The 16,286-nt window shown below is 35.6% G+C and overlaps 1 protein-coding gene across 4 annotated transcripts in view; it reads left to right on the top strand.

The window, feature by feature from the left end:
• Nucleotides 1-16,286, top strand: part of Pard3b (par-3 family cell polarity regulator beta) — a 981,002-nt gene that overhangs the window by 489,050 nt on the left and 475,666 nt on the right. For 3 of the 4 annotated variants that reach the window (XM_048808385.1, XM_048808386.1, XM_015481294.2), the window contains one exon: nt 12,578-12,666. In XM_048808385.1, coding sequence (XP_048664342.1) covers nt 12,578-12,666 — 89 coding nt within the window. Of the gene's footprint in view, nt 1-6,759; nt 7,114-12,577; nt 12,667-16,286 lie in introns of those variants that run through there. The other variant, XM_048808387.1, reaches the window with a different exon arrangement.

The following is a 16,286-nucleotide window of genomic DNA, read 5'->3' on the forward strand; positions in this document are numbered from 1 at the left end:
TATATAAAATAAGATTATCTCTTAGCTAATACTCAGGGTCTACTCAGGAACACTTGCATTGGTTTTCTACATTTGATTTTGCTTTGGGTTAATTTCCAAGCCCAAATGCTCTTAAAGAAAGAAGGCACTGGATGGGGTCAGGGTCTAAGATCTGGTGCAAGTCACCCAGGATGGTGTGAGAAGAGCAGGATGGGGGATGATGGAACAGGGGAAACACTGAGGAGTTAACTTGGAGAGGACAGGTAGAGACTTGGGAGAGGATTAGTGAGGCAGAATGATGTCACTTCCAAAAGGGGGAACAGAAAAACCCCCAGCTGGGAGCAGCCCAGGGTGGGTGTTGGTAGCTTGAGGAAGAAGAACATATCACCCTTCATACAGTTGCTGAGGATGCGGTTTCACTGAGAAAGTTGTCTTTCACTCATATCAAGAGAGCAGAGTGAATCCCTGAAACATTCTGGAGCTTGTGGATGCATCTAGGGCATGCTAACGATTGGTGAGGGAGGAGGATTTGGAGGCATTTGAGAGGTGAGGCCCTACTGAAGGCAAGGAGCTGCTGAGAGGGGAGCTGTGGACAGGGCAGTTGGCCTCAGAGTTGTTTTCACTTGACTGTGGATGGGCGAGAGAGGGCTGGAAGAGGAGAGGAATGTTGAGCAAAAGTTCAAAACAATCTTTCTGTGGTGGTGGGACTTGGCCACAGTCCTGCCTCACATGAAAGGTTCCCTCCCTGATCAATACTCTCCAGTGTGGAGGTTCAGGATCTGGAGGGTTCAGCATGGTAAGGTTCCTTTCTCAGCTGCCAAGAGCCTGATTAATGCAAGCTCCCAGGGACTGTGGAACTTGGATGGTTTTAAATATTGTTTAAATACATTTTATAAATAATGAAAATCATTTTAAATTATAGTATAATAAATAAAATATAAGAGCATATATAAAGAAACATAACCAGCCCGGTACAAATCAGTGCATTCTCTTTTACTTCAATTATTTCAATCCATAAATAAAGATTAGCTTTCAATGGTACTTTAGATTTTGGAGCCAGAGATGCCTCTGGCAATGGTTCCCCTAGCTTGCAGCTTTGAATGCAAAGATAGTGTCATATTCATCTTGGAATCTTCCCCCATAGAGTCTAGCATAATATCCTGTGCATTGAGTCTAGTGTAGTACTTTACACAGCATTATTTTTTTTTTGGGGGGGGGGGCGCGTATTGAAAGTTTCCTAAGACTCTTAAAGGGAAAGGTTTCTACTTAGTAAACATGCCTCTGAAGTGGAATATTTGTTGTATTTCAGGACAGTGCCAAGTAACAGGAATTGAAAGTCAGATGAGACACAGTCCCCACCCCAAGGATCTTAATACAATGAAGCAAGGCAGCCAACATGAAAGAATCCTTGCCTTCCCTGAGATCAATGTCCTGACTGAACTTGCACATGGCAGGAAGGTGGTCCTGAAGACGGAGACTCTGTCTATGCAGAGCACTCTGGATACTCTCATACCTAGTGAGGCATGAAAGGATGAATAGGTACTGGCCAGGCAAGCAAGGGTGTTCTAGACAGCTGGTGTATATAGATATTTGTTGAGCATCCATTCTATGCTAGACAGTGGACACAACAAATAAAGACCCTTGCCTTCTTCCAGCTGACACTTTAGCTATTGAAAACTAATGGAGTCCTTTTAGTGGTATAGTGCTTCCCCCGACCCCTCAAACAGTGTAATGAGTTTTAAGTAGAAGACATTTATGCAGAAGTACATGGTGGCTTCTTCTTGTGATCAGAATATATTCCAGTCTGGTTTTAGCTACTTTTACAGGATCTCTCCTGACTCTGTTTTTATATCTTTGCTTTATAAACAAACCTTTTTGCTGACTGCTACCCATGACTGCAGCTGTTCTCAGCAGTTGAGAATCTGCACCTCATTTCAAGCTGTGTTTCCACATGCCGTAAGAACCCAAGATGATGTGGCGACTCTGGACCACCCCATGTCTTCCCTCCATACAGGGTCTTGTGCCTCTCCTGCTGTTCCTCATTCTTCACATATGTCATGGTAAGGCTTGCTTCAAGTGCATTTTAGGTTGTCTCAGAAAATCCTTTCCCAAATTGTTTATTTTTAGTAGGTCTTATAAGCTAATGTAATAGTTTTTAAAACCAGAAGCTTCCAATAAATGTGGCAGGAAGTGAAATGCAAGAATGACAAAGTGAATGGCTAGACGATTGTGTGGAAAGATATACGGAGGTCATAGGACAGGAATGTGTGCACGTGGCAGGAAGAGGGCAGCTCTGGGCTGGATGAGAAGAGAGGGAGATGCTTATAGAGTGTTGGCAATAAGAAAGACTTTTCAGGAAGTCCTGAATATGCCTTATTCATGAACCAAGATGGTAGTAAGTAATTCTCCATCTGATAATCCTAAAGGATTTTTCAACCAACGTAGACTTTTGATTTTCTAAATTTTAAGGAAAAAAAAATTTAAATGCACTACTACTGCTGATCTAAGTGCACATACAAATCGGCATGCTTTTTTACTTCTTTTTTTCTTCCTTTCCTGAAACTTCTATGGAATTGTTCTGTGACTTCAAAATTTTTTGCAGCACATTTTCATAGAAAAGATCATTGTAGGAAGATCAGCAGGGAAGTCAGCTTGTGTCTGCGTGAGTGAAGTATGTGTGCAAATGAAAAGGGTTTCTTTGATAATGTGTCTTTTTTTCCCCCTCTTTGCTCTCTCCTAACCAAACCTGGGCATTGTATAGCTTTGCTTAAATATTATATGGTACATTTGCTATAGCCAAACTTGATTAAAACCAGCAAAATAAAAGTAATTAAGCTAGAAGTATTTTGTAATTTCTGAATTGTCCCGACTTCCTCAAGTCTTTTTATATTTACCAGGTTTGGGTGATGATATGTAATTACAAATAAGGTCTTAGGGCCTTAGTCTTTAACAGTTTTAACTTTATTTTTATTAAACATATTAAGAGCATTCAGCATCTCTCAGGTGCCTGAATTTTAAACATTTGAAAAGATGCTGCAGTTTAAATAGATTAAAGAATTTACAGCACATTTGATCTTGCATTCTATGGTGCTGGCATGATCAGAAACAGACCCTTATGGGAGTAGCTACACTGGTCAATATCTTCACCCTTTCAGAAATAAGCAACATTATCTTGGGACACCTGAACATTGAGCTCAAGCAGTTTGGATATATTTTATGATACAAAAAACTAGGGGAAATGCTGCTGCAACTTGGTGGGTGAAACAATCCACTTATAAATGGAAATGGTGATGATAAACATGTATGTCTCAGTCTTATCCTTGAAAAAAAAAATGCTTCTTTCTTAAACACCATTCTAATGTGTTATTTGAATATGAGAAAGAGCAAACTTCCAGTGGAATTGCATTGCTACACTGCACTTCTACAGCTCTGAAGGTTTGAAAGCAGCCATGAGCTTGGCAGCAACATACCCACTAGTGTTGGCCTTAAGTTGAGAGACTGACAGAGCCAATGAAATGCTGATCTTGACATCAATAGTGGTTTTAATTTTTGATAACTAGAGGAGGTTGATTAATATATCTAGTTCACTCATATCTTACAAATAAAACAGAATAAGCAGCCCCCCCGTTTTTTAACACAAAACCCAGACAAATAAACAAAGCAAAAACTCAGTAGGTAAAATGTGTAAAGAATATGCAATGTCAAGGATTTTTTAGAATTTCCAGTTGTCAAGTCTAAATTAGAATTCTGGGAAATCTTGATAATGAATTCTAGCTGTACTAATTATTAACCTTTGAAGGAAAGAAACGGTCAAGAAATGATCATAGAAAAGTGAGAAGGAAATAGGGGTACAGAGAGTGAGTTTTAGTTTTATTTCAAATACACTTTAGTTCATGCCATAAATTTGTTTTCAAAAGTTGCATAGAAGTCAATATTTTTTTTTCATTATCAAAATGCTTTAATAACCAGACATGGTGGCACATGTCTGTAATCCCAGCTGCTCAGCAGGCTGAGGCAGGAGTTCAAAGTCAACCTCAGAAACTTAGTGAGGCCCTGTCTAAAAATAAAATGTAAAAAAGAGGTGGGGGTGTTGCTCAGGGGTTAAGTACTCCTGAGTTCAATCCCTGGTACCAAAAAAAAAAAAAAAAAGGTTTAATAAATTCTAGAACACAGAAGTATGGTTCAATAATGTGTTAGAATTAGAAAATGTCAGGACAGAATGTATAAAATATATGATTTAATCATAAATTTAGAACCAGAAACCATTTCCAAAGTCTTCCAATCTGTTTCCTTCTTGTCGCAGAGATAAAATTAGAGATATAGAGAATGTAAGTGAGTTACCCCGGTTCCATAATAACTTTTAAATGACAAAACCCAAATAATAACCATCTCTCCTCCTTCTACTTCTAACTAGTCATGCCTAGGTGTCAAAACTCATTTTATTTTATTGATTCTTTTTAGTTATACATGACAATAGGATTCATTTTGACATAATTATAAAGACATGGAATATAATTTGTTCTAATTCAGTTCCCAGTACTTCCTCTATCTCTCCCCTTCTTCTTCCTTCTTCTTTCTACTGTTCTTTCTGATATTTACTTATAGTTGTTTATTTTTTAAATTAGTGTCTTGTGTATGTCCATGACAGTGAGATTCACTGTGGTATATTCATATATGTACATAGGAAAGTTAGGTCAGATTTATTCTGCTATTTTTTCCTATCCAATCCTTCCTCCCTTCCCTTGATTCTCCTTTGTCTACTCCACTGATCTTTCTTTTATTCTTTTCTTATCAGCCCCTCACCCTTATTTTGGATTAGCTTCCATATATCAGAGAAAACATTTGACCTTTGACTTTTGAGGACTGACTTATTTCACATAATATGGAAATCTCCTGAGTCATCCATTACCAACAAATGCCATAAAGTCATTCTTCTCTGTGTATCTATACCACATTTTTAGTATTCATTCTTTGGTTGAAGGGCACTTAGGTTGCTTCCATAGCTTGGCTTTTGTGAATTGTGCTGCCATGAACATTGATGTGGTTATGTCACTGTAATATGCCTGTTTTAAATCCTTTGTATATATACCTAGAAGTAGAGTAGCCGGGTAAAACTTCTTCTCAGCAAAGGAAACAACCAAGAACATGAAGAGGAAACCTACAGAATGGGAGAAAATCGTTTCCACCTGTACCCCAGATAGAGCATTAATCACCAGAATATATAAAGAACACAACAAACTTAACACCAAAAAACCCAAATAACCCAATCAATAAATGGGCAAAGGAATTGACCTGGCACTTCACAAAAGAAGAAATACAAATATTCAACAAACATATGAAAAAAAAAATATTCAACATCTCTAGGATTAGAGAACTGCAAATTAAAACTGCGCCAAGATTCCATCTCACTCCAGTCAGAATGGCAATTACCAAGAATACAAGTAACAATAAATGTTGGTGAGAATGTGGGGGAAAAGGTTCACTCATACATTGCTGGTTGGACTGCAAATTGGTGCAACTACTCTGGAAAGCAGTATAGAGATTCCTCATAAAACTCAGAATGGAACCACCATTTGACCCAGTTATTCCACTCCTTCATATATACCCAAAGGATTTAAAACCAGCATACTATAGTGACAGCCTCATCTGTTCATAGAAGCTCAATTCATAATAGCTAAACTATGGAAACAACCTAGATGCCCTTCAACAGATGAATGGATAAAGAAAATGTAGTATATATACCCAATGGAATATTAATCAGTCATAAAGAATGAAATTATGACATTAACCTGTAAATGGATGGAACTGGAGACTATCATGCTAAATGAAATAAGCCAATCCCCCAAATCAAAGGCTAAATGTTCTTTCTGATATGCGGATGCTAACACATAATAAGGGAGGATGGAGAACAGAAGCTCATTGGATTGGACAAAGGAGAATGAAGGGAAGGAGCGGGGATGGGAATAGGAAAGACCCAGAATGAATTGGACATAACTTTCCTATATGAATAAATGACCAGTGAAACTCCACATCGTGTACAACCACAAGAATGGGATCCTAAGTTATATTCCATGTATATATAATATGTCAAAATGTACTCTACTATTATGTATATCTAAAAATAAAACATTTTAAAAAATATGTTGTCTACAGAACTCATTTCTGTACTAGATATAGTATGGTAATGGTCTTCAAAGTGTGATTCCTTGACTAACGAAATTATTAGGCATACAGACTGTCAGGCTTCTCATTATACTTACCTTGGAGGTGGGTCCCAGAAATCTGTGTTTCCATGAGGCTCCCAGTGTTTCTGATCCATGCTAAAGTTTGAAAATCACTGTTATGACATAAGAAAAAATGAATAAAACACAGTCCTTATTCTTAAGCATTTTAAAATATCTAACTGACTTGCCAATTTCTAGATATGCAGGTATAAAGCCTAATAGTGTATGTGTTTGTACAGTAAATTATAAGCATATTAAATTGCAAAGGCTGGAACATTGAGGGGTGACATGGTAAAGTCAATGGGAGGATTTCCCATGGCAAGTCTTTGCCCTCGGCGTGAAGAATGTATATTAGGTAGGGTTTGAACAACAGGGTTTGACTACTAAAAGGCATGTTAATTTCATATGTGTGCATATCAAATGCAGTTTGTTTTTACTTGAGCACAGATATTTTTGTTCTAAAAAGCAAAAACAAATATTCTGAAATTATGCCTAGAATTTTAATTTTAAAATTTACATTATGTTTATGTATGAGCACCAGGCATATAACCTCTCATTCAAATCTTCTCTGTATAATGTTTCAATTACTCTCATTCTAAAATTCATGTGTAGTTTCAAAAGAAACTTGTAGTTGACTTTTTAGAATGCAAATCCTGTTTTAAAATGCACCTGAGCTTTTGAAACATAACTTAAAGCTTGGTGGGTAAATGGATTCAAGTGTGGCTAAAAATGTGAGAGGAGTGAGAAACAAAGCTGTATATTGCCACCTATAAGTCAAAGGGAGATGCCTATTGATAAACAGGATGTCTAATTTTGGTTCTCATCTCTAAGGTGAAACACTGAACTATAAAACTGTTTTAAATTTTGTTTTGTAGCTATGGCCAACCAGGGAAACACAATGAGAATATGGGTAATGTTTTCCTCCAAAATTTTTTATCAAGAGTGTTAAGTTTCTTTGGAGACTCATAATTCAATGATATTTCATAATGAATACTCTATTTTTCTGTATGAAATTCCCAACTTGTGCCAACTGTGAAATATGAAATGACAGCCTGATGCCAACATCACCATCACCCCTGGAAAGTGAGGGGTGCCCTTCCAGGGCCTGGCCCTTCTCTTGCAGACTGTGAGCTCTTGCAGTTGTTAGCACCCGTGCTAACTCAATGTAAACACCTTTACTTTCCAGCTGCTGCTAATTGGTTTGGGAATATTTATGTAAGTGTTGATTTTAAAGCTAAAAATAGGGCAGCGATGTTTAAATCCTCCCCATTCTGGCTGTCAGAAATGCTCCCGTGATCCTGAAAGTGTTGCTAAAAATGTTCACTTTTTGAAGATTGTAGTAATTAAACTTGTCTGTTGTGAGAGTCACACATGATATGTTCCTTGATCTGATAAAAGAGGTAAGTGACAATGTGAAAGGTCTCTGTCCAGTTGGCAAGACACAACCTCCTGCTGAACTTTAATATTAAAGAGCAATGGATTGGAATGTGAGCTGAAATGGAGACAAAATAAATGTGGAAATAGCTTCATTTATTCTATGCAGCTAATCTTATCCATCCATTGAATATAAACATTAAAAAGAGATATCATAATAATTTTATTAATAAAAATAAATATAGAGCTTCCAAAACCATTGTGCTTCCAGAGGGAAATTTGAAAATTTGCAATCACACAATATTTCTCAGATCTATTGAAGAGATATGGAGGCTGTTCAGCAGGAGTTGCTTTTATGCCTTCAGTTCTTCATAATCAGAGTTATTTTTGCCCTTCTTCCAAATTTAAGTTATGATTTTAGAGATTTTTCTCAATTATTTTAATAAGCTATAAGGGAAAAAAATATCATCTTCATTTTAGATATGTGTGATTTCATGACTCTTCATCATGCAATTTAGTGAATGAAAAGCTTAAGTACTCTTACATTATAGCCTGTCAATTATTTTGTACTTTTGGAAAAAAAAGAATTTCTGTACCCTATTAAGAGATAAGCTGCCTTGGTCCACAAAGTCCTATAGTACTGTGATGCTGCAGTACTATTGAAGGCACTCTGGTCTTATGTCCTTTGAGGGTGCCCCATACACCTGCCCACCTTGCCCCATTTCTAGAGAATACCAAAGGATTCCATCACTGCCTCATCGAGAAATGATTTTGGCAAGTGGCAAACACGGCCTCCTTAGTTGATATGATACACTATATTGCCCACCCCTTTATGATAGCAGTGGCAGGTGACAAGTTTTGGATGCTACTTTTAACATAGTAAACTTCTATCTTGGACATGTAAGTCTGTGAATGTGTGTTCCTTTTTAAGTCTGTGGTTTTTGACATAATTATTCCAAAAGTGTAGTCAGTTCAGAATTACCCTTGAGCAGATTATCACATTGCGATTGGCCCAATATTGCTTTCAAATTGTAATTGACATTTCCAAATACTCAGAGTGTCAAGTATGTTGTTGACATAAACAGAACCTTTACTTACCACCTAACTAGAACTAGAAGAAAACACTCTCTTTAACCTTGCATGATATTGATTTGAACCAGAAAGTTTGTATTTTCCTACCTTGTGTTAGGGACCAACAAGAAAGTTTCACATAGAAACAGGAAGCAATAAGGCAAAAAATAGAGTTAATACTTTGTAGCAAATATTCCAATTTTTTTTTCTTTGACACAATATGGATATACATCCAAGCCAAATTACAAAACCAAAAAGGATATTTATCTTAATTGACTGCCACTGTTAGCTGTTTGTGAAATTTTTACATTGCTAAGATGACATTGCTCTCCAAGTTGATCTATAGATTCATTGTGGCTCTATAAAAACTCATTGGTTTTTTATTGTAGAAATTGACAAGCTACTTATAAAATTAATATAAAAATATAAGAGTCTCAGAATAATGAAGTAATATTGAAAAAAGAACAATGAATTTGGAGGACTTACACATCCTGATTTCAAAACTTATTACAAAACTACAATAATCAAAACTGTGTAGGTTTAGATCAATAGAATGCAGTTGGGAGTCCAGAAATAATGCTTTCATTGTTAGTCATTTGATGTTGTTATGCAGATATTGAGAGAATAAATTTTTGGATATGAGTGATTTTGTGACTCTTCATTATGCAAATTAATGAAGGAAAAGCTTCACTAAATGGGAAAAATATTTTTTTTCAACAAATGATACTGGCACAACTGATTGATGTTGGCACATGCAAATTTTGAGTTTGAAACCCTACTTTATAGCATACATAGAAATTAACTCAAAATGATAATAGGCCTAAAACTAATAGCTAACATTATAAAACTCTTAGAAGATAATAGGAATAAATCCATGTGACTCTGTATTAGGCACTATTTCTTAGATACAACCCCAGAAACACAATTAACAAAAGAAAAAGTAAATAAATTGGACTTAAAAACTTTTGTGCTTTAAAGGACCCATCAGTAAAGTGAAAAGAAGACAAATAGACATTTCTTCAGTAGAGGTACACAAGTGGCCAATCACATGAAAAGAATGGCCATCATCAGCCATTAAAGAAATGCAAATCAGAATCACAGTAGGATGCCATTTCACACCCACTAAGATGGCTAAAATTTTTTAAAAAGGAAAATAACAAGTGTTGTCAAAGATGTAGAGAAACTGGAACCTAATATATTTCTTTTTTAAAAAAAAAGAGAGACAGAGAATTTTTTAATATTTATTTTTTAGTTTTCAGCGGACACAACACCTTTGTTTGTATGTGGTGCTGAGGATCAAACCCAGGCCACACGCATGCCAGGCAAGCGCGCTGCTACCGCTTGAACCACATCCCCAGCCCACCTAATATATTTCTAATAGAAATTTCACCTTATGTGAATACCTGAAAATAGTGTAGCCATTCCTCAAACATTAAATATACAATTACTGCATAACCAACAATTTCATTCCTTGTAATTGAAACCATTTCCATACAAGAACTCATATGCAAATAATCACAGTAATATTTTCACACTAGGCAAAAGTGGGAATACTAAAATTGTGGTTGATGAGTGGAAAAACCAAATTTCTAAGATGGAATCCTGTTTGGTTATGAAGTGGTATGAAATGCTGACATATGCTGCAACATGGATGACTTAGCAAATATTCTAATTTAAAAATCATGTTTCCATTTATATGAAATATCAGAAATAGACATATCCTTAGAGTCATAAAGCAGATTAACGATTGGCAGTGAATATCAGGGGAGGGGAGAATGAAGAGTAACTGCTAATGGGCATGGGGTTTCTTTTGGGAGTGATTAAAATATTTTAACCTTAGTGTTGATGGTTGCAGAATTGAATATACTGAAACACCAAATTGTATCTTTTAAAATGGGGAACCTAATGTAATGTGAATTGTATCTCAATATATCTGCAGTAATAAAAAAAAAAGTGGATCCTAAGGCCCCTATCAGGGTTTTTAGATAATTGTAGCTGCAACCCCACAGATATCCTGTGTTCAAACTTGTGAGAGATCTTGCTCCAGAACTGCCCAGCTAAGCCACTTTCAAGTGACTCACAGAAACTATGACAAACAATAAATGTTTATTTTCTAATCCATTAAGTTTGTGGATAATTTATTACAGAGCACTAGAAAATGAATACATTGAGTTCTGTATTATGTGTTTGATGTACAGAGAACCAGACCCAATTTACTCCTGTGTGAGACAGACAGATAAAGTTAACAACTTGGGCAAAAATGAGGTCCTCAAATATCCTGACATGTTTGATAGTCACAGATTCAAGTAGTTTGTTAAATTTTATGCTTGAACAATCTGAATATTTTAATAACCTGGTCAATTCTGTCTCCTTTTCTCTGTAAGAATTTATCAAGCTCTTCATAATACTATGAACGATTGGAAGCTTTCAAAGACATTCATCTTTTAAGATTTAGAACCATAAACTATGAACCATTCTTTAATATTTTTTTCTTTTCTTTCCTTTCTTTAATCCTTTGGAAGGGAGAAAAATAATTTTTTAAAAACCTAGTATAGAAATTTTTCACAGAAATGTTTTTCGTGAAATGTTGCTACCAGTCTAAATATGAAAGACATTTTTTAAATCGGTGTACTACTACATCAAAGTGCTCTAGTTGAAACTCTGCACCTTATTTTCTTCAAGATATTAACCTAGGGCTGGGGTTGTGGCTCAGTAGTAGAGTGCTTGCCTGGCACATGTGAGGCACTGGGTTCAATTCTCAGCACCATATATAAATAAATAAACAAAAATAAATGTACATTGACAACTTAAATTTTTTTTTAAAAAAAGATATTAACCTAAATTGCTTATATCCAACCTCTTAAACTCATATATTCTCTGACATGTTTTGTTGTAATTATACATCCATAACCATAAAAGCCATCTTTAGGATCTTTCTCCATGTGTTTTGTCATTTCAGTGAAAGTAGAGACTAAAACTAACATTAGACTCTCCCTTTAAAGAGAATGATAGTTAAAGAGCAGCTATAGGAGCCTACCAAAGAACTAATGTCTTTCATAAAAAAAGAATTGACCTCAGGCATGCCTTCTAGAATCTGTCCTCCACTTCTTGTGGTAGCATCAGATGCAGGTTTGCCCCTCTTCCTAGGGTGCAAAGTGACTCCATCCTGGTGTCCTTCCTGATCTTCTTGCCTCTCTGTAATGGAAGTGTTCCTCGCTTAGAAATTAAGTGCTCAGTTTAGTTTCTCTCTGGTACAGGTCATCCTCAAAATCCACCCCATGACAAAAACTCCAGATTTCTTTTTAATATTTCTTAGTTGTAGATGGCCACAATAACTTTATTTTATTATTTATTTTTATGTGGTGTTGAGGATCAAACCCAGGGCCTCACACACGGAAGGCAAGTGCTCTACCACTGAGCCACAATCAGCCCTCCAGATTTCTTTTTTCCTGCAATGTTCCCACACACTTTTGAGAACAGTGACTTTTCCAAGTGGCCTTTTCTCAGGAATTCATTTTCTTTACATGTTAGTGTTGTAAGGAGGTGTAAGCAAAGTACAGCACTTTACAACTCATCTCTCTCCACCTGTCACTGGAGCCTTCCCTTTGGTACTCCTTTCCCACGCTGGTTTAAAGCACAATTCCAAGAGACTATAGTTGAGTCGCAGGAAGCTAAATGATATATTCCAGAGCTCTTAACATATTGCTTCATGTGAATGGGCCATTTGAGCATTTCAGAAATCAAATGAGAAAGAAAAGCACATTGAAAGCACTGAAAAGATTAACACCTGTTTCCAGTCTTCAAAGAAATTGGAACATACTGTCTATATTCAGAGTAAAACATTTCACTCTCCCATGTTGATACATTTTATTCAAATACTCAGTCTATATGTGCAACATCCACATGCTTATGGGTTTGTTTCACTACAGGATTCCACGCAGAACTTAGAAGACAGAGAAGTTATGAATGGTGTGCAGACAGAACTACTAACATCGCCAAAAATTAAGGGTGCACTGAGGTATTTTCTTTATGCAAATAAGAATGTTTTTATTTATTTAAATTTGATGTTGGTTTCTTTAACACTTTTTAATTGTTCTTATTTTACAGGAAAGATCAAGATTAGTAAAATTGTGGGGTAAAGCATATCCCAGTTCTAAAATTAATTATTCAATTATTCCTTTTTACCCATTTTCAACATAAGGTATGAGGTTTTACTGATAAACATGAATGATCCTCAATCCTTCCAATAATCTTTTGCAACCAGAATTTCTTAATTATTTCTCCTTCTTTTGCACAGCAGTTTAAATGAGCACTTGAGACTTCATTGTGGTTGAGTGTTTTTTTTTATTGTATTTGAACAATCTTACAGTATTTTACTTGACATATATAAAATGAATCCAGTCCATCCACTAGAAATTTTTCATGTTGTTAATGAATGTGACTCATTATGTGAAGTTAGTTTCACCGTGTTTACCAGAACTTCTCTTTCTTTGTTCTGATTTTCAATACTATAGCCTCAGGTATTCCCTAGATTCAAATCCCAGACTAGCTGCTGACTAGTTCCACAAGCTTAGGTAACTTACTCATCTTTTTTGCCTTGCTTTCTGGTCTGTAAAATGGAGTTATTATTTAAACCTTCAGAGGGTAGGTATGCAGATTTATTATATTCTTAGATGTAAATTTTACATCTATTAAGTCAACACATGTAAAGTGCTTTCAACAGAGCTCTGGTCCAATTGAGTGGTGTGAATATTTGTTGCTGTTGCTATAACTATTCTTGTAACAATTATCTCTGTTACAGATTAATATCTCTTATCCAAAATGCTTGGGACCAAAAGTGCCTCAGAATTTAGAGGGTTTTTTTTATATTTTGGAATATTTACGTAGACTTTACTAGCCAAGCATGTCTAATCAAAAATCTGAAATACAGAGTGCTCCAAAATCCAAACTCCTTTGAGCATGATATCAGCATTCAAGAAGTTTCAAATTTCAGATTTCTGAATGAGAGGTATTCAGACCATATTATTGTTATTACCATCATGATCATTTTCCCTAAAGTTACTTCAAATTTGGCATAAAGAAGGTAATTTCATATTTAATAGATGGTTGATTTTAGCATTAGAAGGTAATGCTGCTGAAATAGATGGTCATTCATTAATTCAGTCAATGTATTCTTTTCATTATATTCAGTAACTAATAAGTGCTGATTTGCATGAAATTAGCTTCTTAAAAAAATGGTGATCATCCTTTATTACAATGCTTTACTGTGAGGATTCTCATCAAACTTATAATTTATGGCCACATGACCGTAATTACTCTTTATTTAGATTATTTCCTTGATTAATGAGTTCTATGATATTAAAATCTGGGTACAGAATTTCTCCATCTTTTTATATTTTTGATGATTGTTTTATAGAGGTAGTGAATGAATGTCATACTTGTCATACCCTTATTCTATTTGGCTTCCTTCATTTTTATTTATTTATTTATTTATTTATTTATTTATCTATCTATCTGTCTGTCTATCCATCATTTATTTATTTATTTATTCGATTTTTTTTTTTGGGGGGGTACTGGGGGTTGAACCCAGGGGTGCTTTATCACTGAACCATATCCCCAGCCCCTATTTGTTTTTATTACGAAACAGGGTCTCATTAAGTTCCTTAGGGCCTTGCTAAGTTGCTGAGGCTGGTCTTGAACTTACAATCCTCCTATCTCAGCCTTAATTTCACTTTTTTAACATAAGCTTTTTGAAAAGTTTGCCAACATCTTGGCTAGATGCTACATAGATATCCATCATGCAGTGAACAATTTGTTTTGTTTATGGCTGCAGGGGAAAAATCAGCCAAGCTTTCTCCAGGTGCAGGTAATTGAGAGAAATAGAACATAGGAAATTTTAAAAATAGATTTTAAAATTAAAAGATATATATTTAAGTATACTTTGATTATCAAAACAGTCTTTTGCATGAGTTGCTCACTATCACCTTTCATAGGTTAAGGAATTGTAATTCAGAACAATTAAGTAACAGATCCAATCCACACCTTCCACTCTTTCTATAAATCTGTTGGTTCAAACTTTCCCTATTGTATGCTGACTCCTTCATGTTTTATTTTAGCTACATAACCATGGCTAGGAGAAGCACCAGTATAGGAGAAGCACCAGTATAGGAGAAGCCCTGTTGAAATCAGTTTCAGAGAAATTCAGAATACAAACTCCCAGCACTTAACACACTCTGGGGTGGGAAAGGATGAGAGTGACCTTTATATATGAAATGCTTAGCTAACAGGGGAAAGTTTGGAGGTGACAATTCTCCCAGAGAATATTGGCTCTAGCTGGTATGCGATGATGAAAAACTGTAAAAGTGAAATAGGAAGCCCCTTACAGCTGAGTTCAGGGTCCCTATCCAGCTGGGGCAGGGAGGCACAGAAGACCCACAGAGCTTAGCCCAGCATAGGACTTTGAGCCTACTTTCATACCAGACACAAGGCAAGTAAATGGTTTGCAGAATGATCTCAAAATATGTTGAACCTACCTCATCCCATGGTCACTGCTCAAGTCTTTATTACCTCTCAGCTAAGTGATTGCAATGACCTCCTAACTCCTCCCTCATTTGGATCAGCATATTACTACTGAATAATGTGTTCTAGATCATAGTATTTTTCAAACCATTCCTTAGTTCTAAAACCTTTAGATTTAGAGAAGGACTGCTTTTGAGCACTGGCTCTACTACTTATTACTTTTACAATATTGGAATAATTACTTAACCTCTTTAAAATGTTTTCTTCATATGAAAAATATGTATCATGATTGCAGAGATTTTTATGAAGATTAAGTAAGGCATATACAGGCAACTGACTTGGCACAATGCTAAACAAAAGATTAGATAAACATGAATTGCTATTATAATGATTATCATCAGTATTACACATATTACAGTTTATTGTAAATATTTGTTCTCCCAAACAAGACTACACATCCTCCAAAGGATTTCTGACACCTAATACAGGTTTTGGAATACAATGGGGGAATATTTATTAAGTGAAAGACTGAATGGGTACAAAAAATTGTTCCATAAATCATTATTACAACTGTAAACTCATCCATTATTGACAAAAACATCCTTATTCAATAAAGAACAATAACATTTAAAGGGAGTGCTCCAAAGAATCCTTTAATATACATGACCTATGAATCATTGCTGAATTTTTTTTAAGAAGACAGTGAAACAAGTAATTTCTCTTTGGTACTTTTTCTACAACTTATACTTGGAGTTTCTCTTTAAATACCAAGCAATATGTGGGAAAGACTGTCCCTCATTCCTGTGTCATTCCTGACTCCACCTCATTCCCTAATCCCTATTGACCCAAGTTGGCCTCCTCCAAGACTCCCTTATCTTTTTGGTTTCTAGCTGATCCCATATTTAACTTCTACAGAGATATTTCTAATCCATGACATTTATGGCACGATTCTTTAGTTCCAAAACCTTTAGGGACACAATTTTCTATAAAGTTAAGTATGAATGTTCCAGCATGGGATTTGACATACTATTCTGATATTTGATCTTAAGCTAATGTTTCAATCTGAACTAACTCTCTCTCTCTCTCTCTCTCTCTCTCTCTCTCTCTCTCTCTCTCTCT

Source organism: Marmota marmota, unplaced genomic scaffold (assembly GCF_001458135.2).
Source record: "Marmota marmota marmota unplaced genomic scaffold, marMar, whole genome shotgun sequence".
NCBI classification, from domain to species: Eukaryota; Metazoa; Chordata; class Mammalia; order Rodentia; family Sciuridae; genus Marmota; species Marmota marmota.